Genomic DNA, 25,825 nt, shown 5'->3' on the forward strand with positions numbered 1-25,825 from the left:
CTTGGATGATCATTAAGATTGCTTCCACAATATCTATAGCTACTTCTTTCAGAACCTGTGCATACATTCCATCTGGTCTGGGAGATGTGTCTATCCTTAGAGCTTTCAGCTTCCCAGGCACCTCTCTTGTGAGTGCACTCACTTCCCTTCCCCTGACATCCTTGAAAGTCAGGTGTACTGCTGATGTCTTCCACAGTGAAGACTGATGCAAAATACATTGAGTTCCTCTGCCATCTCATTTCCCACTATAATTTCTCCAGCATCATTTTCTATTAGTCCAATGTCAGCCTCTTTTCACTCTTACTATTACTGAATAAAAGCATTTTGTATTCTTTTTGATCTTAATTGCAAACCTCCTTTCCTTCCTAATGACCTTCTTGGTCACCTTCTGTACTCTTTTAAAAGCGTTAACTTTTCCTTCCTTGCATGCCTTTTTTTGCCTTTACTTTGGCTTTAACTTCTCATGTCAGCCATTCAAATATTTATTTTTTTGGAATATACCTGTTCTGCACTTTATTTCTTGCAGAAACTTCACCCATTGCTGCTCTGCCATCCTCCCTGCTAGCGTGCCTTTCCTACCTCTGTAGTCCCACTTACTCCACCATTATACTGACGCCTCTGATTTTACTTTCTTCCTTTCAAACTGCAGGGCAAATTCTACCACGTTATGATCTCTGCCTCCTAAGAGTTTCCTTACCTTCAACTCCCTTATCAATTCCAGTTCATTACATAATACCCACTCCAGAATTACCATTTCCCAAGTCGGCTCAGGCACAACCTGTTCTAAGAAGCCAATATCATAGACATTCTACAAATTCTCTCCCTTGAGATCCAGACCCCACCTGGTTTTCCCAATCAGACTGCATGTTGAAATTCCCCCATAACCATTGTAAGGTTGCCCTTTTTAAATGCCACATCCTAGATACTGTTTGGAGGCCTGTATACAACTCCCAAGGGAAAGTAAATTACAAAAATCTATAGACACTGTGGTTGAAGTAAAAACACATGCTGGAGAAGCTCAGCAGGTCAAACTGTATCCTTTATGTAGCAAAGGTAGAAATAAATAACTGAGCCCTTCATCAAGATATGAGAGAATGCCAGCAGGCATCCAAATAAAAAGGTTGGAGGAGGAAGGTGGAGTCTGTTTCCTTATAGCTTCTATCTATCACCCCCTCTCCCTCCAGAATGATCTAGAGTTCTTCCAGCTCCAGTTTCCTCACACGTTTTGAAGGGAGCTGCAGAGGGTGTAATCATCAGGAACACTTGTGCTGTCCCAGATTTCCCACGTGCTGCAATAGGAGCATACCACTGCCCTAGCTGCCATCTCCACGTTCTACTCTGGGTCATTTTGAATTGATCTTACCTGACTTTGCCTGTACCTCTCGCACATCCTCTGGCTCTGCTCACTGAAGCCCCTCAAGTCAAAGCCTCTGACTCACCACTCCTACAGTGGGCCATTCACACACTGCAATTACAATGGCTGCTCTGCATGTGGCTTCACTTTTATTTGTTCCTGCTAATGAATCATGATTGATTGGTCCGCTAAAGCGCCCAGCCCCGCAAATGGTCCTTTTTAATCTCTTCTCCCCAAACAGTGTATAACTCTCTCCTAGCAAATTGATTGGTCTACAACTGTGAATATTTATCTCTTTTTCTGGTTTGGTACATTGTGATCATATAATGTATGCTGTGGCAGATGGTGCATCTTGCATACTTGTTTGGCTGCAGCAGGTAATAATTTTGGCACACCTTTACATTGTACTTGTGTATATGACAAAAAAAATTCCCATTAATACAGCAGTGACATGCCAGTCATTCTGGACAATGAAAAAATTATTTGATGCATTTTCTGTGGACAGTGAGTAGAGAAACTGAAGATTTATTCCATTATTCTAGAAATAGGTCTTGTCTACAATTTCTTGCATGTGAGGACATTGTTAAGTAACACATCAGGGAACTGCTTCTCATCCACTCTCTGATGTTCAATGCATGTTTGACTTCTGTGTCATCATTCCATGACATGGATGACAGAAATACACAGGAGGTCAGATGCTAGTAGATTAGACATCCTACTCCGTCTACTGAATTCAACACTAGAGTCCAGCAACAGCTCTTGCACTGAGCTGACAGGCATTTCAACTATATACCAGGCATGACCAACGTACCAACAAAAACATTGCCCATTTAAAGGAGGTTATTGACTTTTATTGAAAAGTTCACATTGTTTTTTTGTTTCTTTATTTCAATTTATATTTATTTTCTTTATTCAGTTTTTAAGGTATTGTATCTAAATTTATTATTTGAATTACATTTTAAATAATTCTAAATGTTTTAATATTTAAACCCATTGAAATTATTTTAATTGTCTTGGAATTTAAAACCATGGTCATTGTCCTGAAGGCTCTCAGGACTAGAAGTGTTGGGTATGGGTTTCGGGATCCACCACTAGAGGTTAATGGCCACTTGCAACTCCCTGTGCCTTGTGGAAGAATAGCAGAATGGATATCTTCATCAGGGCCATCCTACAGGTGTCCACCACAGCAGGCAAATGTAGCTACAGGATTAGCATCCAGGACAGCTGTGGGTGGCGACACTGTATATTTGGATACTTGTGACTTTAACTCTAAATAAAATAGTCTGCTGATTAAAAACAACACAAGTGATTTTAGAGCATGAAGAAGGAAAACAAAATCCGAGAAGCCATGACAAAGTAACCTTTGGTAAAAAGTGTTGGAGCCAGGGATGAAACATTGATGCAATTTTAGTGTTGCAAGATGAGATACAGCAGCCGAAGCTGAATTATTTGATCAGTCCAGAGAATCATTCCTCCTTCAGGCCACAAGAATTCCAGAAAATGTTTACATTTATGAACTTACCTTTTTTTTTCCTGCTCAGTTGCCCTACTCATGGATTAGTTTTAGGAATTAGGGTGGCATGTTAGTGTAATGGTTAGCATAATACTGTTACAGTACCAGCAATCAGGACTGGGGTTCAAATCCTGCACTGTCTGTAAGTGATTTGTACATTCTCCCCATGTCTGCGTGGATTTCCTCCCACCATTCAAAACAATTCAGGGTTGTAGGTTATTGGGTGTAATTGGGCAGTACAGGCTCATGGGCTGAAATGGCCTGTTACCATGCTATGTGTCTAAATTTTAAAAATTTAATTAGCATCTGTAGTCTGCCAATCCAAAAGTCAAAATTCCACAGCAATCCAGTGGGAGATAAATATCCAATATGAAGTGTCCCTGCCTGCCAGTGCAAAAAGCCCTTCAGTGTTTATACTGAGGTAATAGGGAAGATGTATGACAATCCATACCCATCAAACCCCTTCATGTGTCTTTATATTTGTTGCAATTTTTATCAAAAATTAAAATATAACTGAATATTTATGTCCGATTAGTCATTATAATCTATTCATAACTTTTCATCTGCAGCCTTTTGAAGAGGTATGGTGTTTCAACACATTGGGACTCCATGTGCTTTGTCACTGAACTTAAGAATTTATGATTCTAATATTAACCTGATTAACTCAGCTGTGCAGCTACAGTGAGCTGTGAAGGAAAAAAAACAGCATTAACTTGAAGGCATAGAGTAAGGAAGAAAGAGTGTGGGTGGACAGGCTGAAATTAAGAAGCCTGCATTGTCCACTTCCATAAACTGTAGTGCAATTCTTTATGCGTATGACACACCTATTAATGGAGCTTATTGTGCATGCATTGTGACTTCATTTCCCATGCAGCGCATAATCGGTGCCATGAGTATGCTTTTTACTGTCATTTATTTAGTAAGTTCATTAATTGTGATCTGCTTCTTCCAACCTCTGTGTAACCCAACATTTAATTCCAGAATTTTGCATGAATGTCCCTTAATCTGAATCTTTCCTCAACAAGAAAAGGTTAACTTGTTTATTTCAATTGTTGTGGAGGTCTTAAATCCACACTCTACTTAATTCAAGGGTATCATTGGCGATTGCTTAATCCCTCTTAATTAGGCTCCTCAGCAACAATATCAGCACATCTACCAGTTAATCGAGTTGTGCTCATTATTTATTCTCCAATATTGATCTTGGGCCAACCCACTAGTACTTTCCAGGCTCTGATAGCTTCCAACCAACAATACCTAAATTTCCACAGCATTCCCATCCCTCCAGTCCTGATTGAGACGAGCCATCAGAATTCAATTACAATCTCACTCCCCTCCATTCCATACACTGGCTGAGGGCTCAAATGTCATACTTTTCCTGCACATTCCAAAGCCCCTGAAAGAATGTGTGCAATGGTAGTTCAGTAGCCGGTGTCCATGCAATTTGCAGCAGGCAGTTCACACTTTGTCCAACAACCCTCATGAACCAATCTTTTGTCCATTTTCTTTTTTTCCCACATTAGCTGCATATCTATTTCTACAAATGTGCAATATGTGTCAATTTAATACATTTTCACCTTTGAATCTTTGCTGTAAACACAAATTTACAATTTTACCTTTATTGTAGGGTGGCAACAATGCTGGCCACACTGTTGTGGTGGATGGAAAAGAATACAAGTTCCACCTTTTTCCAAGTGGTATTATTAACCCAAAAGCTATTTCATTTTTAGGTAAGTAAATTGACTTAGCTAATGTAAAATAAATGTGTTTTTTTTTAAATGGTGAGCTTGTGTCACCATTGTTTGGTTTTAAAATATACTATAATTGCCTATTTTCAAAACCGTTAGTGAATTATGTTGAAAAACATAATTCCTGAGATTGCATCTGTTCTGGTGATTACTTAGTAATTCTGTTGTAAGCTTGAAGATGTTTAGAGAAAATGAGGTCATGTCTTTCTATGATCTCCACACCAGTGGTGAAATAGAAACAAATATTAATATATGTTATCAAAGAAAGTCACCATCAAGGCAATAAACTTAGCGATCTGTGAAATATGTGACCTCATGTCACTGAATAGTAGAGATAAGTGATCAGTCAGAAAACCAAGAAAGATAGAACAGAAAAACATAGAACAATACAGCACAGTACAGGCCCTTCAGCTCTCAATATTGTGCCAACCCATATATCCTTTCCTAAAAAAAGTACTAAACCCTCCCTACCTCATAACTCTTTATTTTCCTTTCATCTATATGTCTGTCTAAGAACCTCTTAAATGCCCCAATGTTTCAGCTTCCACCACTATTCCTGGCAAAGCATTCCAGGTACCCATAACTGTGTTTATAGAAAAGAAAACCCCTGATGTCTCCCCTAAACTTCCCTTCCTTCACTTTGTACATATGTCCTCTGGTGTTTGCTGATCCTGCCCTAGGAAACAGGTGCTGGATGTCTACCCTATCTATGCTTCTCATTATCTTGTAGACCTCTGTGAAGTTTTCTCTTATTCTTCTATATTCCAAAGAGAAAAGTCCCATCTCTGCTAACCTCACCACATAAGACTTGTTTCCCAGTCCAGGCAACATCCTGGTAAATCTCTGCAACCTCTCCATAGCTTCCACATCCTTCCTATAATGAAGGGACCAGATCTGAACACAATACTCTAAGTGTAGTGTTACCAAAAATTTGTAGAGTTGTAACATGACCTCTCTTCTCCTGAATTCAACTCCCCTATTAATGAATCCAAGCATCCCATAGGCCGCCTTAACTATCCTATCAATCTGTGTGGCAACCTTGAGGGATGTATGGATTTGAACCCCCAAGGTCCCTCTGTTAATCCACACTCTTAAGTAACCAACAATTAATCCTTCTGATAGTCCTTCCAAAATGCATCACCTCACACTTATCCAGATTTAAATTAATCTGCCACTTTTCTGCCCAACTCTGCATCCTGTCTATATCCTCCTGTAACCTTCAATGACCTTCAGCTTCATCCACAACTCTTCCAACCTTTGTGTTATCCACAAACTTACTGACTCATAATTCCACCTCTTCTCCAAGTCATTTATAAAAATCATAAAGAGCAGGGGGTCCAGAACAGATCTCCAGGCAGAATACTTTCCTTCCACTACTCTGCATACATGCTGTATACTTGCTTTGTGAAGATGCAATGTCACACAGGGCTTTTAGGTTAAAGATCATTTGTTATGATTTTAACAAGAACATCTTTACTCAAAATATTTCTGTCCAAAGAACTTGTAAAAAGTGATAAAGTACCTCATTATTTACAGTGAAATCTGAATATCAGTTTCTAGAGTCAAAAGGGAGGCAATAGCATTATTAGGGCATCGTGAACTGCAGATTGGCCTGACAAATTCTATGTCTAATAGAATCTGTGTCTCCCAGAGGGTGGTGAATCTGTGGAATTCATTGCCACAGAGGGCAGTAGAGGCAGGTTCATTAAATATTTTTAAGAGGGAATTAGATATATTTCTTCAGTATAAGGATATTAAAGGTTACGGAGAGAAGGCGGGGACGGGGTACTGAACTTTAAGATCAGCCATGATCTCGTTGAATGGCGGAGCAGGCTCGAAGGGTCGAATGACCTACTCCTGCTCCTATCTTCTATGTTTCTATGTTTCTAATTGAAGGAAGATGTAAAGCTGTTGAGAGTCGCAAAATTGTTATCTTCAAAAATCTTGAATTTCACAGCAAAAGGCATCAATGCAGAGAACTCTTTGTTCTCTCTGTAAGGTGAAGGGTCTTTTATTGACTCCAAAATGAATGTTGAACATTTAACTTGTTATGGATTACAATATCTCAATGTGCCAATATATCTCACTGTTTTTACGACTTTAGGGAATGGTGTTGTAATACATCTGCCTGGATTGTTTGAAGAAGCTGAGAAAAATGAAAAGACAGGTATTTTAGTTCAACTACTGAGTAGTGTTCCTTTGTAGTGTGTAATAAAATAGTCCCCTATGTGACATGTTTGTACACCCATAACTTTAGACAAACAGGAAACAGTAGATTTGGATGTCTTGTTCATGTAATCACCTTCTGGGAAGACCTCCTTTAAATTATTACTGTTTAAATTGCCAATTTTTTTAAAAAGTAATTGGATCAGATATTACCTAACTGAAATATGCCCTCCTCCTATTAAATATTTTAAATTTTAAATGCATTCTAAATCTAATGATATCATCACTGTTCCCCAATTACAGTTGCTCTGAGATATGACTGCTTTGATTTAAATTCTGCATTTCATTTCCTTGTCTGGCTGTAAGCACATTGATCAAGAAAGTTTTATTTATACTCCTTTCAAGAATTCCTCACTTTTTTTGCCTTTTTATCCCAAAGTAGTAAGGTAATCAATGTCTCCTGTTGTGGGGGGTATGGCGTGATGGCATAGGAAGAAGATGTGGAAAAACACCTCCCCCGGCAGAACTATTAAAAACCCGATTTTTAAAGTTTTTGTAACTTTTTGAAAATATTGTTAATATATTCTGGAAAGCAATTATGAGGAAAACAGAAGTACAAACAGTTAAAAAACAACATCTAAACAGTTATCAGGTATGGAAGAATTTGAGACTACCTTTGAAATGGAGCCTGCGGAGTCAATTCCTGCTCATCCAAGACCACAACCGCAATCCCTGGGTAAGACTCACTTGACTCCGGTGCCGACTTCATGCAGCGTTGCGGAAGATGGCACCGGAGCCTGAAGACGTCCTCCTTCAGATTATGAGGTGCTACGGGAGGGCCCAACTTCTCTCGGCCCAGCCATGCTAGGGTGACAGGAGGGGATATCTGAATCTGCTGAAATACCATCTGCATCGATGGAGGAGGAAGAAGGTGACATTGGAAGGGAATTAGAAAAAGAAGAAACCTATCCAGGTACAGAGGAGTAAGAGACTATTATATATAAGGATAGGCCCATATCTAAACAGGTTTCAATGAAGTTTAAATGTGACCTCCATTATTCTGACCCACTAAGTCAAGTTGATATATCTAAACTGATAGAAAATTTGGCAACTCAGATGGTTCAAGGTTTTTCATCTATGAAGCAACAACTTAATAATATGAAGGGAAAGATATCATCTATTAAGTTGGATGTGGCAAAGTGTGTGAAAATGGTGGATAAGATACAAGATAAATTTAAGAAGACTGAGGAAGATTTTCATGACTGTAAGGAGGATGTGGAACAATGTATGGAAAAGATGGGTCAGATGGAAGATTCATTTACTGGTTGGGAATTTCAGAGAAATAATTTATTGAAGAAAATTGATGCGTTGGAGAATCAGTCGAAGATTTTGAGGGTCCAGAACTGGTTCGATTTTTTTCAGAAGTGGATCCATGAATTTTTGGGGAAAGAATACTTTCCAAATGGTTTGGAGTTGGATAGAGCTCATAGAGCAATAAGAAGGAAACCTCTTCCAGGTCAAGCTCCATGTTCTATCCTGATTGGATGTCTATGCTATTCAAGAAAGTGAATTGATTTTAAGAGTTGCAGTTCAAAATGCAAGAAGTAATCAAGGCCCCTTGGTAGTTAAGAATAATGGAGTTTTCTTTTATGCTGATTTGAGATCAAGCTGTTATTAAATGGCGTAAAGAATTTAATTCTGCCAAAGCTGTTTTGTGGAAGAAAGGATATAAATTTGCTTTTCGGTATCCTGCTGTACTTAAAGTTTTTTTATGGAGACTTTCAATCTCAGTTTTTTAGTGATGCTGAAGCTCTCACATTTGCTAAGATAATAAACAGATGAAAAGTCAAGTAAGCTTTTCTCAACAGCCTGCACCACTTCAGAAGGAGAAGAATGGAGGGTGAGAGAAGAAAATGATTGAAATCGATATCAATGATGATCAAGTTGATAGAGATCTGGAGGAAGCATATCATACTTGAAATGACTTGTTGATTTTTTTTGTTCTGTTTGGGGTGGGGGGGGTTTGACTACTGACCCTTCTAAAGTCATTGGCCATTTCATGGCATTTGTCACTCCCGTATAATTGAGGGGGTAATATTGTTTTTTGGGGGATCTTTTTTATATGGGTTTTTTTTTCTTTTGATGAGATTATTTAGGCTTTTTTGTGTGGTTGCCATGGAGAGAAGTTTCACCATGTGTGCTAAGGTGGTTTTTGAAATAAATTGGAATGATGGCTAATTTAAATTTTGCTACTTTTAATGTTAACAGGCTTAATAATCCGATTAAGAGAAAAAGAGTATTGGTGTATATTAAAAAAATTAAAGGTTAATCTTGCTTTTTTGCAAGAAATGCATTTGACTGAGAAGGAACATCAGAAAATGAAAAGAGATTGGGTTGGACAAGTTATAGCGTCTTCATTTAATTCAAAAACAAGAGGAGTAGTTATCTTTTAAATTGGAATCAGTTATTGAGTCAGTTGGTAAACCTTTGATTGTTATTTGTAATCTTTTTTCTGAGTCTTAGACTTTAATGAATATTTATGCTTCTAATGTAGAGGATGAGAAATTTATGTTGCATTCTTTTCTTAATTGAAATCAAGCATATGAAAAAATTATGGTAGGAGGTGATTTTAATTATTGTTTGGATCCATTATTAGATAAATCTCCAAAAATAGTAGTTTGGACTAAAGTGGCTAAACATTTGATGGTGTTAATGAAAGATATGAATTTAGTAAATATATGGAGGAGATTAAATCCTAAAGAGAAAGATTTTTCTTTTTATTCATTTCGACATGATTCTTATTACAGAATAGATTTATTTTTGGTATCAGCACAATTGCAAGGTCGTGTATTGAAGGCTGAATATAAGAGTAGGATTTTGTCTGATCATTCTTTGTTATTAATAACATGTACTGGTTCAGAGAGAATTGATAAGTCATATTGATGGAGATTTAATTCTTTGTTGTTGAAAAATGTAGAATTTTATAAGAGATCAAATACAGTTCTTTTTGAAAATAAATGTGTATTCAGTTAATAGTAAATCTGTTTTATGGGATCCTTTAAAACACATTTGAGCAGACAAATTATTCGTTTTACTGCTAAAATTAAGAAACAACATGTAGCTGATGTAACTAAATTAGAGAAGGACATAGAGATATTAGAAAAAGATCTACAGCAAAATTAAACTGAAGTTTAGAAAATACCTTGAACTAATATGAAGTTATGATATAATTCATTGCAAAGTTATTACAGATAACTAGACAAAGGTACTATGAATTAGGGGAAAGAGTTCATAAAGTATTAGCTTGGTAATTAAAAACAGAACAAGTTGCTGGAACAATAAATACTATTAGAGATGAATCAATTATTACATATAAACTTCAGGAGATTAATGACATGTTTAGAAAATTTTATGAAAAATTATGTACCTCTGAAGTAGTGGAGGATGAAATTAAAATTGATAATTTTTTAATCTGATCTTGATTTACCATCTTTGAGAGGTAAGGATATTAAAGATTTGGATGCTTATTTTACTGCTAAAGAAGTAATAGATGCACTTCAATCCATGCCAAATGGGAAGTCTCCAGGGGATGATGGCTTTACTTTTGAATTTTATAAAAAAATTCAGGATTTATTAATTCCATTATTGATGGAAGTATTTAAACAGACGGCAGAGGTTCATTCTTTTCTGGATTTTTCTCAAGCAATTATTACAGTTATTCTTAAGAAAGATAGGGACCCATTGAAAGCTGGGTCTTATAGACCAATTTCATTATTAAATGTTGATTATAAAATAGCAGCAAAGGTTCTAGCTAATAGATTGGCTAAATATTTACCAGATTTAATTCATTTAGATCAGGTGGGCTTTATTACAAATCATTATTCAGCAGATAATATTGTGAAGTTGATTCCTTTAATTAACACTTCTCGGGAGAGATCTAACCTACCAATGGTTACTTCGTTGGATGCAGAAAAGGCCTTTGATAGAGTAGAGTGGAGTTTTTTTATTTAAAGTTTTAGAGAAATTTAAATTTGGCCCTTTTTTTATTAGTTGGATTAAGGCTTTATATAGAAGTCCTACTGCTAGAGTCATGACAAATGGACAGTTATCTTTACCTTTTATGTTGACCAGATCGACTAGACAATGCTATCCTTTGTCATCAGCTCTATTTGCATTAGTTATTGAACATTTGGCTCAGATGATTAGACAAGATAGTAATATTAAAGATATTAAGGTGAAATCTGATGAATTTAAAATTAATGTGTTTGCAGATGATGTTTTGATATATTTAACAGAACCTCAGAATTCTTTGAGGTATTTACATGACAGGTTGGAATAGTATGGTAAGATATCAGGTTATAAAATTAATTGGGAAAAGAATGAGACTATGTTATTAGCTGAAATGGATTATTCTTCTTGTAGCCATATTGTGAAATTCAAATAGTCGGATCAAATTAAGTATTCAGGTGTTAAGGTAGATTGTAATTATAGTCATTTATATGAATTAAATTATTTGTCATTATTGTCTAAAATTAAACATTATTTGAATCGATGGAAAAATTTACCAATTACATTAATAGGAAGAGTTAATTGTATTAAAGTGAATATTTTTCTTCGAATACAGTATTTATTTCAATCTATTCCTTGTAAGATTCCTCAATTTTTTTTAAAGATTTAAATGCTTTGGTGAGGAAATTCTTATGGAAGGATTAAATGGTAAGGGTATTTTTACAAAAATGAACATGGAAATATGAATTAGGAGGTCTGCAGCTCCCTAATTTTCAAAATTATTATGATGCAGCACAATTGAAATTTATTAATAGGATCTTTGAAATAGATAAACCTTTGATATAGGCTAATATTGAATTATCTCAAATTAGTGACAAGAGGATGGATCAGTTTATTTATAGATGAAATCCTAAATTATTGAGTAATTATAATTTACCTGTTTTGAAACATTTAATGGATATATGGTATTAAAAAAATGGTCATAGGTACTCAAGGTAAGATTTCAGGTAAAACTCCTTTGTATCAAAATAAACTTTTTCCCTTCACACTTAATCAGCTTTTGAAGTTATAGGATCAAAAGGGTATTCATTTGGTGCTAGATTGTCATGAAGCAGGATATTTTATTTCTTTTCAAAGAATGAAAGAGGAATATTATATATTTTCAAATACTCTTTTTTCTTATTATCAAATTAAAGCTTTATTGTTGGATAATTTTGGGCATACTTTACGGTTACCTAGACAGTCTAAGTTTGAAATTTTACATACTGAGGGTGGTAAGAAGGGATTTATATCTGAGATGTATGCTTTATTGCAGAATAAAATGTTTAAATTGGATTTACATAAATCTAGATTGAAATGGGAAAAAGATTTAGGTATACTTATTTCTCAGGATGATTGAATGAATTTATGTAGGGATAGTATGTCTAAAATTGTAAATGTAACGTATCGATTAGTTCATTATAATTTAATTAATCAATTATATTTAACTGAAAAAATTAAGGAGATATAATTTTATTTCTTTGGATTTATGTTTTAGATGTCATAAGGATGTAAGTTCTTTTTTTTTACACTTGACTTGGTCATGTGAAACAATAAAACCTTTTTGGAATAGGCGTAAGGAATTTTTAGAAGTTATTCTGAAAGTAAAATTTTCATTAGATCCTTTAGTATTTTTATTAGGTAATATGAAGAGGTTGAGTTTAGAATTAAAATTAAATAGATTTCAAATTGCATTTTTGAAATTGGCATCAGCTGTAGCTAGAAAATGTCTGGCAATTACTTGGAAAAATGAGACTGATTTGAGTATTCAGAGATGGCATATGGAGTTGAGGTCTTGTATTCCATTGGAGAGGATAACATAATTTGCGTGGATTTTTTTATAATAAAACTTGGAGCCCGTATTTGCATTATATGGGTTTGAATTTTTGAATTTCCTGACCGCACAGTAGTGGTGTTACTCCAAACCATGGTAATTAACCGATAAGTTTTGTTGTTATGGTTGATCTCCTTTTCTTTTTTCCTCTTCTTTCTTTCTTTTCCTTTGGGGTAGGTTAGAGTGGGGTGGGTTGGGGTGAGTGAGTTGGGGAGTTGGGGGGGGGGGTTGTAGGGGTTAGTTTTAAAATATCATGTATGTATTTTTTTAATTGTTTTTAAGTTTTATTCATTAATTGTATTTTTCCATATATGCATCTTGATTTAATAAATAAAATTTTCCAAAAAAATGTCATCACTTTGCAATATACTGGCAATTTTTCCACTATTGAAAGACTATAACATGTAGAATAGCTTTTCTGTTCCTTAATTTAATTAAATATATTCTATATTTTAAGTCATCATCTTCTCCTGGAATCTTCTTTGAGCACCCCAAATTACCTTAATATCATAGTTGGAAATTCTATTACTAATTCTTTGAACCAGACCTCTATTATTGTCCCCAAATCATAGTTTTATAAGGATAAATATAATTTTAGATTAGCAATTTTGTTAAGTCAATGTAAAAAAAATGGACACTCTAACATCAGAATTAATTGCTAATTTATGTACTTGCAATAAAGAAGTCCTGACTGGCCTCTTCTGTCTATGCCAGTTTTCTTACTCGAAACAACCTCTCTCTCTCAACTACTTTGGATACCTTGATTCTCCTTTTTCTTTGTCAAATAAACTTACACCCACCAAAATGAATGGGTAGAAATAGTGGGATTTTAAAAAATGGCAAACATGGGTCGGGTGAGTGCTTTGTGCAGCATCTCTCGTCTGTGAGATTGACTCCAAGCTTCTATTTGCATATCATTTTAAATTTCTATCCCACTAAATTTTAACCTTGATCTTTTGTCTCCTATGCTGTTTAAAAAAATGTCCAAAGCAAGCTCAAGGAATACCACTTTCTCTTCACACTAGACACATTGAAACTATCCAAATTCAACATTGATTCAATAGTATCAGAAAATGAGCAATTCCACATTTTATATTTCACATTTTCAGTACAGGTTTTCACTTTATTCCATTCTAATAATTTCAGATTTCATTCATGTCTTCATATTTATACCTCCCCATCCACATCTTGTGTAATTCATATGCCTTTATCACCATTTTTTTCTACTAGTTATATTATCAGCTTTATCATTCAATCCTCCAACAATCCATCTATCACAAGTTCTCTTTTGTTCCCTCTATTCCTCGTTTCTCTGTATTTTAGACTTACAATATTTTAATTTTGACCTATCCTAGTTCTGTTAAAAGTTTCATCCTGACATTTTCAAACATCGTTCAAGAATTTTACTATTTCATTTTTTGGTTTCAAGTGTATATCTGTTTAGATTTTATCTTCATCACATTCTAGAACTGAGAGAATATTTATTTAACAAACCTTGCAGTATCATACATTCTTCTTCCTTATCTCTTCAAGCCGAGACTTTAGTCCCTGTACCAGCAGGGTCGGCACCAGAATGTATGTAAGGGGAGGGGGCATTAGTGATTTTGAGAGGGGGTTCGTTCAGCGGGGGGCGGGGTACTATCAGGGACCTGTCAACGGTGGGGGGGGGGGGTTCTGGTGCTGGCAGGGACCTACCTGTCTTTAACGCCATCCGTCCCTCTGACATGGGTCACACGGATGCTTTTTCTATTGCGTCAAGCATCACTAGACACTACTGACCTTTTTTTTAATATTTTTTTAAAATTTGATGCACACTAGTGACACGGCCGGGGGCTGATGGAGAGTCACTAGCGGACGTCAACCTAGGCGCTACTGTCGCGAATGAGAGTGGGGGAAGGTCTAATGGCCAGAGATGCCATGACTGTGGGGGGGGGGGGGGGGCACAACACCTCATTTGGGGAGCAATGCCCACAGACGCCCCCCCCCCCCTTGGCGCCAACCCTATTTACCAGAGATTTGTGAGAAGTGGCAGAACAGGTTAAGAAAGTGGTTTTAAAACATAAAAGATCCAGGACTTCAGAACAGAGAGTCCAAGAATGATAAACTTTAGAAAAAAAAACAGGTTTGTTCAAGCTGGATATTTATGCCCAGTTCTGGATGCTACACATGTAAAGACTTTAAACTGGGTACAGAAATTATTTACTAAAAGGATTCCAAAGCTGACAAACTTTATTTATGCTGATGTTGTCCTCCTTGGATGAGAGATGAAAAGAGATCTAACGGAAGCATTTAAAATCATAAAGAGTATAAGCAAGAGATTCAGAGAAAAACTGTTTCCATTGATGGAAGGCACATGAATTAGGGGACCTAGAATTAAGATGATTGGCAGTAGAACCAAAACTATTTTTGGTCTGCAAAGCCTGGCAAGTAGTAGTTGTGGGGAAGATTCAATTGGTAATTAACTAAAAGGAAAGAATTTGCAGAAATTTGGGAGAGATTTGGTTGGATTATCCATGTTCCATTATGGACTTGATGCATCAAATGCCTTCCTCCCATATTGTACCATCCTGTGAGTCTGTAAAAGTATCATGAAACTTGTGGGTCACTTCCCACACAGCCAGTGTCACTTCAAACAGGAACTGTTCTGAACAATTTATTGATCTATATCTTAATGCTTTAAGCACTACATTTCTATGTTGATCTCTTTTACTGAAGTACATTTTTTCATCAGGCTTAAAAGATTGGGAGAAGAGGTTTATTATTTCAGACAGAGCACATTTAGGTAAGTGTCAAATTGTTCAGAGACATTTTAAAAAAGTAAAACTTCAAATATCTTGCCAACAATTAGTGGAAAATTTCCTTTAATATTTTCTCTCAAACTAAATTGAAGAAAACAGAAAGTATACCTGTTGGGCTAAGAGTTTTCAACTCAATGTTTTTCTATTTAATTTGACAGTGTTTGATTTTCATCAAGCAGTTGATGGGCTCCAAGAAATCCAGCGACAAGAACAAGAGGGGAAAAAGTAAAAAGTGTCTCAGTGTTAAATGTTGATTGCAACAGAATATTAGAATGTAGAACGTGTTAATGACTAGGCCACTATGTACTGCGAAACTCCATATACAGTACAACTCTGATTATCCAAAATGGTCAGGGCACTGCCTATGTCTGATAAATATTTTTTCGGATAACAGGTCATTTTTTAAAAACAGACCAGTAGCAACAGCAAATCACTTGTAACAGGGTTTTTAACAACAAAAAACAGCAAGGGAAGGCTTTTTAAGCATTAAAATAATGTTTAATTCTCACCAAAAAAAAATTCTAGCCACTGCCAATCACCGACACCTCTCACCGAGGCCCCACAGTGCCAGCAGCCCAACATCCACACTCCTGTCCTGGAGGTTGCTTTCCTTGAAAACGCTGGGACAAGGGATTCTTCTGATGACTTGCTACTGGGAGACAGCGGCACATAGTTTGAGAGGGAGAATTGGATAGAAAAGTCAATAGGGGAAGGTAAAGAAGAAATGGAAAGAGAGGGGAGGGAGTTACCTGAAATGAGGACAGTCATCATTCAAATTTCATGTTGAGTGAATTTTTGTTCAACCTGTGAAGTCAGTTGGGCTCTGAAAAAAATTTTGCATAAATGAGGATTTCTGATTTGTTTCAGATATTCTCATTTATCTGAAATTTTTAATTTTTTTCAGATAAATGAGGATTTCAGAGAACCAAAATTTGGATAATTGGAGTTGTACTGCACTTTATAGAAATGTTTCTGATTGTAAAATCACTACACGAATATCTGATGATTTTATTAATGCCAATGTTTTGTTAAATACCAAGAAACCTTTTGAAAGAGGGTTTTCCAAAGTATATCTATATTTCCAAACATAAATGTAAATAGTAGCCACAAATACGGTCTTATTTTAGTCCAGATATAAATAGTCTTATCTTTCAGGCAATTATCTAAGGCCTTTGAATGCAAAACTCCACTAATCCTGTCAAACAAATTTTAAAACATATTCATAATTTAACTACAAAAGTTAGATATGGTGTCAGTGGAACAACTTTTGTCGGCAATGGAATTGGATCACATTACAGAATATTATACAATGAAATATCGTACTGACATCAATCTAAATAACCCCATTTCAATCTTTTTAAAAATGTAATTATCTTTTCTATTTTAAATATTTTTGTTGAGTTTAACATATTAACTTGCATACAAAATATTAAGGAAAACACAAAAGTCATCTCATAAACATACAAGTACAAAATAAATGGACAATGGGACAATTTCTTAATCCATATGAGAACAAGTTATTAAATTAATCTGTGATAACCATGTTGAAATCCATATATGACAAATTAATCTGGATTAAAATTTTAAAAAACTAAATCTAATCTACCCCCTCCATCTAATCTAGGTAACCTTTAAAAGAAAAGGAAATTATGGATCGAATAGCGACCTCCAGAAATCAGAGAGAGACTCTCCAGAACATTCAAAATTCTTAATTCTTCCTATCATAATAATATTCTATGAATGGACCCCACATCTTTACAAATTGAAACTTTCTAGCTTTAATGTTGTATCTAATTTTCTCCAAGCTCAAATAGGAGATTACATCATATAACCACTGTGTATGGGTGGGTGAAGAGTCATCTTTCCATTTCAAAAAAATAGCTCCTCTGGCTATCAGCATGGTAAAGGCTAGAACTTTCTCCTGAGTTGCAGACCGAAGTTAGATATGGGAGACAGCGGCACATAGTTTGAGAGGGAGAAAACAATGCACCAAAACAATGCAATTAATGGACATGATTCTATTTTGATCTTTAATCGTTGATAGTTTAAAAATCTCTGTAAATTTGGGCACTCCCAAAACGTATAGATTAGTGAAGCTTCAAACATTTTACACTATCACATAGTGGATCAATATCTGCATAAAAACAAGATAATTTAAGTTTGGACGTATGTGTTCTATGCACCACCTTGGATTGGAACAAGCAATGCTTTGCACAAAATGAAGATTCATTAATTAAACTGAGAGTAGTGTACCAATCTTCATCTGAAAATGTTATGTTCAAATCTCATTCCTAATCATTCTTAATTATTCTTAATCTTGTTCTTAATCGTTTTCATCTTGATTAATGATTCTTCATTTTGTGCAAGGCATTGTTTATTACAATGTAAAGTGTAATTATCTTTTGAGAGTTTGCTTGTACAACTTTCCTTTGCCAAGCTATTTTTAAAATGAAATGAATAGACAACTGCTGCTCTGCTTTGAGCATAATGAAAATATATAAAAGAGGCTTATTTTGCCCATGGAGTGAAGAAGGATATGTTATTCTTCTAGTATTGGCACAACAAAAAAAGGCATTGGACCAACATACTCTTCAAAAGCAGCACGAACTGGTCTCCGTGTTTGTGACCTGCTGGCTGACTTCACTGACTTCAGTGCCAGGTACAACAGCAAAATTGTGTGAGATATTTGAACTTAAATGGAATAACCTGCTTCATTATGCAGCCTGCATTGTGTGTTGCATAGTTGCATGGAATCAGGGGTTTGAAATTAGTTGTTTTCTATTGATCCAACACTGCTTGATTCAGAAAAAGAAGGGAACAGTAAAGCAAAAAATTGATGCAAAAAAATAATGAATTATTTTAGTCAAAAGTTCACAAATTCCTCTGAACTTGTTTGTTTTAAAATCTAAAGCTGATTTAGTTCATGTAAAAAGTTGACATTTTATTTAAACAAATGTTTACAGTTAATTGCAACAGGAATTATGTTCCTTATAAGAACAAACAATGTAATCCATTACTGTATGCAGATATTCTTCAAGCCTGTATCCTAATAAATAAATCTCTGACAAGAGCAGGTCAGTGTTCATTAAACATTGATCTTTTTTGTGATGGTGAAGCATACAAAATGTTAGGGGCCTTAGATAGTCTAGAACAGTGGTTCTCAACCTTTTTCTTTCCACTCACATTCCACTTTAAATAATCTCTATGCCATTGGTGCTCTGTAATTAGTAAGGGATTGCTTAAGGTGGGGATGTGAGTGGGAAGGGAAGGTTGAGAATCAATGCCCTTGACCCAATTGTTACTGAAATATTTTGCTTGAGGAAAAATTGTCATTGGCCCATTTCCTTTGGAGATATGAAACCCTGCGCATAACAAGTCAATTGGGTACAATTAAAACTGGTTTTCAAACTTTTTCTTTCCACCCACATACCACCTTAAGCAATCCCTTACTAATCACAGAGCACCGATGGCTTAGGGAATACTTAAAGTGGTATGTGAGTGGAAAGAAAAAGGTTGAGAACCACTGGTCTAGAAGAAACTGCTTCCCACAGCAGAGGTATCTAAACTTGAGGGCATAGATTTGAAGTGTGAGTCAGTAAACAGAGATCTGTGAAAGGATTTTTTTTTTCCACCAAGAGAGCAGTTCATAAATGAATGGTGGAGACAGAAGCACTCATAATAATTTTTAAAAGTATCTGAATGAGCATGTGAATAACCAGGGGAGACGCTGTTTAATGGGATTAAAATTGATTGATGCACAATGATTCATGGTTCCTTTATTGTCATGTAATAAAACAGGTGTAATATTGCATAAAATTGACTCCGCTTTGGCAAAGATTTGCTATCAGCAGAAATTGTCCAGTGCTTCTTACAGTCAGAAAAAGAGAAGCAAAAATTAGCCCCTCCAGAGATGCCGAGTGTCCATGGATTCTCCTCCAGTGCTCCTGCAGCCACATAGACTTCCATCCAAACCATCAGCAACCCAAGTTCCAGATCCAAAGTTCACAACACCATATATAACATATAACCATATAACAGTTTATGGCTTGGAAACAGGCCATCTTGGCCCTACAAGTCCACGCCAGTTTACTCAAACAACTCCGCTAGCTCCCCCTGATTATTCTCCACCCATAGCCCTCTAACCCCCCTATTATCCATGTATATATCCAGCCTCCTCTTAAATGAAAGAATTGACTCTGCCTCAACTATTTCCTCCGGAAGATTATTCCATTCAGCCACCACTCTCTGAGTCAAGAAGCATCCTCTAATGTTTCTCCTAAAATTTTGTCCCCTTACCCTCAACTTGAGTCTTCTTGTTTAAATCTCCCCTGCTCTCAGGGGTAAGAGTCTACTAGTCTACCTATTTCCTTCATAATTTTAAACACCTCTATCAAATCCCCTCTCAACCATCTATTTTCCATGGAATAAAGTCCTAACCTCTTCAATCTTTCTCTCTACTCTAGGTATTTTAAGCCAGGCAACATCCTTGTAAATTTTCTTTGCACCCTTTCCACCTTATCTATATCCTTCCTATAATTTGGAGACCAGAACTGAACACGAGCCTCTCTGGCATCCCAGCTCCAATACCTGGTACCCCTTCAGCCAGTCTGGAGCCATTCTCCAGTAGTCTGCAGCCTGATGCAAGTCCTTTGAAATCAGTTGCCAGCAGCCCGGAGCCTGCATTGGTTGCTCACCTTGAGTCACTAACAACCCGGCACCTATGTGTTCGTAGCTGCAGAGCCCTTCACTGGTCCGCAGGCATGGTCACCATCCCATAGCGTTGTCTCCTCTGCTTCTCCCTCTCAATGGGAGGTAGTCCCTGTTTTCTGGTGCCCTGCACTGGTCCTCTGCTTCTCCAGAGTCTGCAAACCTTCAAGGATACTGCCGAACACAGACGCTGCTGTCACAGGATTTTAAAATAAACTACCATCAGCTGCTTTAACAGGCTGATTAAAGCTTGTACAGAGCTGTCAGTATTTGGACTGAGCGATAGAACCCTGCAGAGAAACACTGTATCTCCTCTATCCACTCTCCCTGGGTCCACACCAGAGGTAGCGCTGTCATTACAGCAGCTCTGGTAGCGCCGCCATTGTTTTTTTAAGATCAGTGTAAACCTGGTAGGGCAAAGAGTCTTTTCCTGTGTTGCAGTAATCTTTGATTCTGTGATCATGCTGCCAGCCATTTAGATCCTAAATATAATTTATGTTGTTGAAATATTTATTGAGAACAGCCAAGTTTATGATGTACATGTACACAAATCTAATGATTTATTTAAGACACTGGAAACTCCTTAAATGGTTGGATGGAAACTGTCTGGTGGTGAGGAAATTATTAAATGGCCTCCTGTATTGTTATAGGAATCTCTGTTGTCTCATTTCATAGACATCCAGTGATTTATGAGCTTGCAAATTGCCTCTTTCATTCACTTAGTCTTTCAGATTATCATGGCCGCCATTTTCCCACAAATCAAGATAAATGCATTTAGTAGACAGGGAAGGGTTGGATGTCAGTGGGATAAGGTTGAATTGCTCAAGTAAGGAGCCAGCATATTCAGAATGGGCTGAATGGCCATTTTCTGTATTGTAAACATTTGTAGTTCTTCATTTGATTTAGAGGGAAAGGAAGCTGAAAAAGATGTATTCTATAATTGTTGTGAAAACACAAAATGCTGGAGAAGCTCAGCAGTAACAAAGGCAAAGATACATAACTGACGTTTTGGGCTGGAGCCCTTCATCAAAGTATGAGAATGCTGGCAGACATCCAAATAAAAGGGTAGGAGAGGAGAAAGGGGGGAGATGATAGGTGGAGAAAGGAGAGAGGGGCAGCAGCAATGGGGGGGGGGAATGGTAGGGCTGTATGGGTGAAAGAACTAGAAGGACAGGAAAAAGGTGGAGGGGAAAGAAAAGGCAAGCAGGTTTAAAGGAAAGCAATAAAGTCAATGTTTATGCCTTGTGGCTGGAGGGTGCCCAGACGGAAAATAGGGTGTTGTTCCTCCAATCTGTGGGTGGTCATGGTGGAACTGTACATAAGGCCATGGACAGACATGTGAGTGCAGAAAATGTGACCCGGAATTGAAATGAAATGTATAATTGTTGTATCTTTGACAGATTTAAACTTCTGGCACATCAATATCAGTCCATGTTCCCAAGTCTGAAAATTGACATTGAAGGACAACTTAAAAAATTAAAGGTAAAAAGATTAAGGGAATATCCTAAGTAAATTACTGATTGTTTTGTTATTCAAAATTGCCTGCAAGAATACATAGATGTTAAATCTTTGCTTGATGAATATACTTCTCACAGCAGAGTAAATAACTTTGGGACTAACCTGTTATAATTCAAAATTAATCTTTCAACAAGATTATATTGTAATTGTCCATACTAATCCATCATTTTTTTAATAATTTCTGCAATATAACAAGGACACAAGTTTAAAAGAAAGTATCATAATGTGGCTATCCCCAATTTTAACAAAAGTAAAATTCCAAGACCTATTGCTTATTAAATATTAATATTCTGTAGTAGAAGCTGATTGTGCAAGATTGCCATTGAATTTCAGGGCACTGAGTACATAATTCTATGAAGCAAAAATTGGTGTGAAGTCAAACTTCCAGTTGCATTTGAAAACCTCTAAAAGAATAGTTTGTGAAAGAAAGTGTAAAGATCTATTAGATTATTTTTTCCACAATACTGTACTGAAATAATATTTCATATTATGGCTGATAGAGAAGTAGTAAATAATTGTGATGTATAAAAGAAGTACTTGCCTAGAAATTATGCAGTTCTGAACATGGGCAGTGTTGTCAAACTGTTTGTTATATACACTTTCATGCCTCATGTTCAACCTTGTTCTGTTCGGCCAAGAACAGTGGACAGCATTGCCTTGCACACAGAAATATGTTTTAACTGAAAGACAGATCAGAGCTTGGACATTACTTTAAGAAGCCTTGGCTTACATAGGCCATTGTCAAAGAGTCTGAGGTGCCCATCTTTTTCTGGGTCAATTCTCTTTATTGGTGTTTCCTTCAGGCATCCTTGTCTAATCCACTTCTTACAGCATCTGCTTCATAATTTTTACCTGGGATTTTTTAAAAAATATACAGGTACACAATCCTTTATTCAGACATATAAAATCCAGGAAGCTCCAAAATCCAGCAAATGGGGAGTAAGACTGGCAGCGCGAGTTGGGTGGGCGAGTGACCGGCAGCGCGAGTCAGGCGGGCGAGCAACTGGCAGCACATGTCAGGCGATTGGGGGGGAGACCGGAAACGCAAGTCGGGTGATTGGGGAGAGACCGGAAGCGTGAGTTGGGCGATTGGGGGGAGACCAGTAGCGCAAGTTGGGCTGGCAAGAGACTGGCAAGAGACTAGTAGTGGGAGTCAGGCGATTGGGGGTGGAGACCGGCAGCGCGAGTCAGGCAAGTGGGGAGGAGACCGGCAGCACGATTTGGGCGGGTGAGGGGGATAGACCAGCAGTCCAAGTCGGGCGGGTGAGCAACTGGCAGCGCAAATCGGGCGATTCGGGGCGGGGGGAGGAGACCGGCAGCGTGAGTAGGGCGATTGGGGGGAGACCAGCAGCATGAGTCGGGTGATTGCGGGGGTAGGGCTGGCGAGAGACCAGCAACACGAGTCGGGCGATTAGGGAGGAGACTGGCAGCACGAGTCGGGCAGGCGAGTGGGGGAGACTGGCAGTGCGAGTCGGGCGGGCGAGGGAGGAAGAGACTGGTAGCGCGACTGGAAGGGGCTGGGGGTGGATACGGCAGCACAGTTTGGGTGGGCTTAAATCTGAAATTCGGAACACACCGTCCCCCAAGAGTTCTGGATAAAGGATCGTGTACCTGTATTTCTTTTTCCTTCTCTCTAATCCTATGACAGTTAACCGCATTGCTCATCCACTCCTACAGTGGAGAGAAGACTCAGGAAGAGCTCCCTTTTTTCTGTGCAAGGCACTTGGACCTCATAATGAAGAATATTACCCGCAAAAGACTCTTTAAAAAAAAACTGGCAACATTCCACCCCGCCATCACACAATTTTGCATTACTTTTTTTTATATCAATTTCCTTTCTGTAAAAGCTGAGGTTTCCTTTCATGACGAAGGACTATTATGTACATTTTCTTTACTATCACTATTCTTTAAAGCCGAGATTCAAAACCCAATTCCAGCCATTTCTGTTGACCATGGTCCAGGGATCCATCTCTCATTTCTGGATTGCTATCTTACCATATATTTCACCTCATCTGGATAACCCTCTCTGTCACAAGTTGTGGAAACCCATAAAATTCATTCTGGAAATCCATATGGACAACCCACTCCCATCAACCATGTTAATGACCTCCTTGAGATTCAATTTTTTTCAGAAACTAATAATCCTAATAAATGAATAACAATTCAGCAGGAAATGTACTCATTTTCAGAGCCTGATCTTGGAGAATGTCAAGAATGCTTAATGCAAGGCCTGACTCTTTCCCCTTAATTGATTGCTCCTCATATTAAACTGTGATCATGTTATGAAATTAAAACCTAGTGTGGGACATGTTAGAATACTGGTATGCATCCTTTTGGACAGACGTGTTCTGCACCCAGACTGTTTAAAGTGGTCTCAAGTAACTTGCATTTTTGCTGGACAGTCATTTTCAAATTGTTGCTCTTCACTTAAGAGGCCAGAATATTGTTGGAACTTATTTTTGTACTTCTGCAGAGGTTGGCCTTTGGATCACTATCTAGGTTGAGGTAAATTGGTGCTTTTGTAGGGTTTCCGCTTATCCTACAGCATGATCAAGAGCCAGAGGTTTCAACAGAAGTACTGGAAAAAAAGATCAGCTATTGCTAGAAAAGCCTAAACCCCTAAGGTCTACTGGAAGCTATCTTTGTACCTTTAACTCTCCAGAGATCAGTTACTCTGGTGGCGAAGGTTTGCTAAGGTATTAGTAGCAGATATGTGTCATCTTCTGCAGTCAAATCTCCTCCAAGCAACCTTGCCTGGATTGCTATACCAGCAGACGTCTTGTCCATATCAATCTGGGTGGAACTGATTAAGCTGTTCCTCATTTCCCAGTATGTATAACATTGCTGAAACCTATGGATGGTAAGTAGAATGCAGTTCCCAAGGTTCAGGTCCTCCTTGGGGGGTTCGTCAGTTAAAGATCAGTATCAGTGGATCGAGTGGTCTACTTTGGGCAACCATAACTTTATATTGTTTTAGGAAAGTTCTGCAGGGAATCAGTACCTAGCGCATCATTAAGCGTGTTCAAATTTATAAAATTACCATTAAGATATAATTGAGAAATAAACTTTCACATCAAATCCGTGTGTGAAAGCCAAGTACGAGTTTGTTGCACTTTCTTATTGGCAATAGAATTCTTGGTCCTCTTGCTCTGAATGTCATCAACTCCTGCTTTAACCAATTTTCAATATTGTGGATGTTTTGGGGCCATGCTGTGAAAAATTTGAAACTACTTGTATTAAACTATCAAGTTCTTGATATAGAAATCTCACTTTTCTTTAGAAAATAGCACAGTAATAATTTAGTAATTTAGAAAAGAATAGGAAACATCTGATCATTTTGCAGATTTAATGTTAATTAAAGATTGTGTTTCATCAGCCTGCGCTTAAACATCTGTGTTCTTCAACAGAAACATCATGTAATATTCAACTCTTACTTTAGGAATATGCTGAGCGTATCAAGCCAATGGTACGAGATGGTGTTTACTTTATGTATGAAGCTCTTCATGGTCCAGCAAAAAAAATCCTTGTGGAAGGTGCCAATGCAGCATTACTCGATATAGATTTTGGTAAGTCTTTAAAATCTCGTTTCACTAGTTAAATAAGAATGCGCACAACGCAAATTTAATTGTAATATTTTAATGACAATTATTCCTATTATTGAATATTTATTTCCTTCACACTATTGCATCACCAATGAGTTGAAGTTAGTTGATGCAAGATTATTGCAGAATTCTGGTCCCCTTTGTCTCTGTTACATATTTTTTGTCCCTGTGGGACATAGTTGTATCTTTCAGGCTAGCAGCCCACTTTAGTGATGGAGACTGCCAAAGTAGATGAGTATTGCCTCGAAGCAAGAGAATCTAGGCCATACTCTGTGGGAAATTACAGCATAAGAATTATAACACAGTATGTTCATCTTTCTTGCTGAGGGCCACAGGTCTGGAATCAGAATCAGAATTTATTGTCATGAATGTGTCACCAAAGTTGTTTTGTGGCAGCATCACACAGTGCAAACGTTTCTATAGAGACCACCTGACAAAATAAAGAAAAAGTCAAAGGAAGGTAGTGTCTGTGGTTCATTATTCATTCAGGAATCTGATGGCAGAGAGGAAGAAGCTGTCTTTGTACCACTGAGTACTTGTC

At 37.1% G+C, this 25,825-nt stretch overlaps 1 protein-coding gene across 1 annotated transcript in view; it reads left to right on the forward strand.

Annotated features, from left to right (window-relative positions):
* Positions 1-25,825, forward strand: part of adss1 (adenylosuccinate synthase 1) — a 63,228-nt gene that overhangs the window by 10,638 nt on the left and 26,765 nt on the right. Inside the window, exons 2-8 of the mRNA XM_069916555.1 lie at positions 4,492-4,594; positions 6,717-6,779; positions 15,391-15,441; positions 15,616-15,682; positions 18,009-18,116; positions 21,565-21,646; positions 25,122-25,248. Of these exons, the coding sequence (XP_069772656.1) occupies positions 4,492-4,594; positions 6,717-6,779; positions 15,391-15,441; positions 15,616-15,682; positions 18,009-18,116; positions 21,565-21,646; positions 25,122-25,248 (601 nt within the window). The remainder of the gene's footprint in view (positions 1-4,491; positions 4,595-6,716; positions 6,780-15,390; positions 15,442-15,615; positions 15,683-18,008; positions 18,117-21,564; positions 21,647-25,121; positions 25,249-25,825) is intronic.

Source organism: Narcine bancroftii, chromosome 2 (assembly GCF_036971445.1).
Source record: "Narcine bancroftii isolate sNarBan1 chromosome 2, sNarBan1.hap1, whole genome shotgun sequence".
NCBI lineage: Eukaryota > Metazoa > Chordata > Chondrichthyes > Torpediniformes > Narcinidae > Narcine > Narcine bancroftii.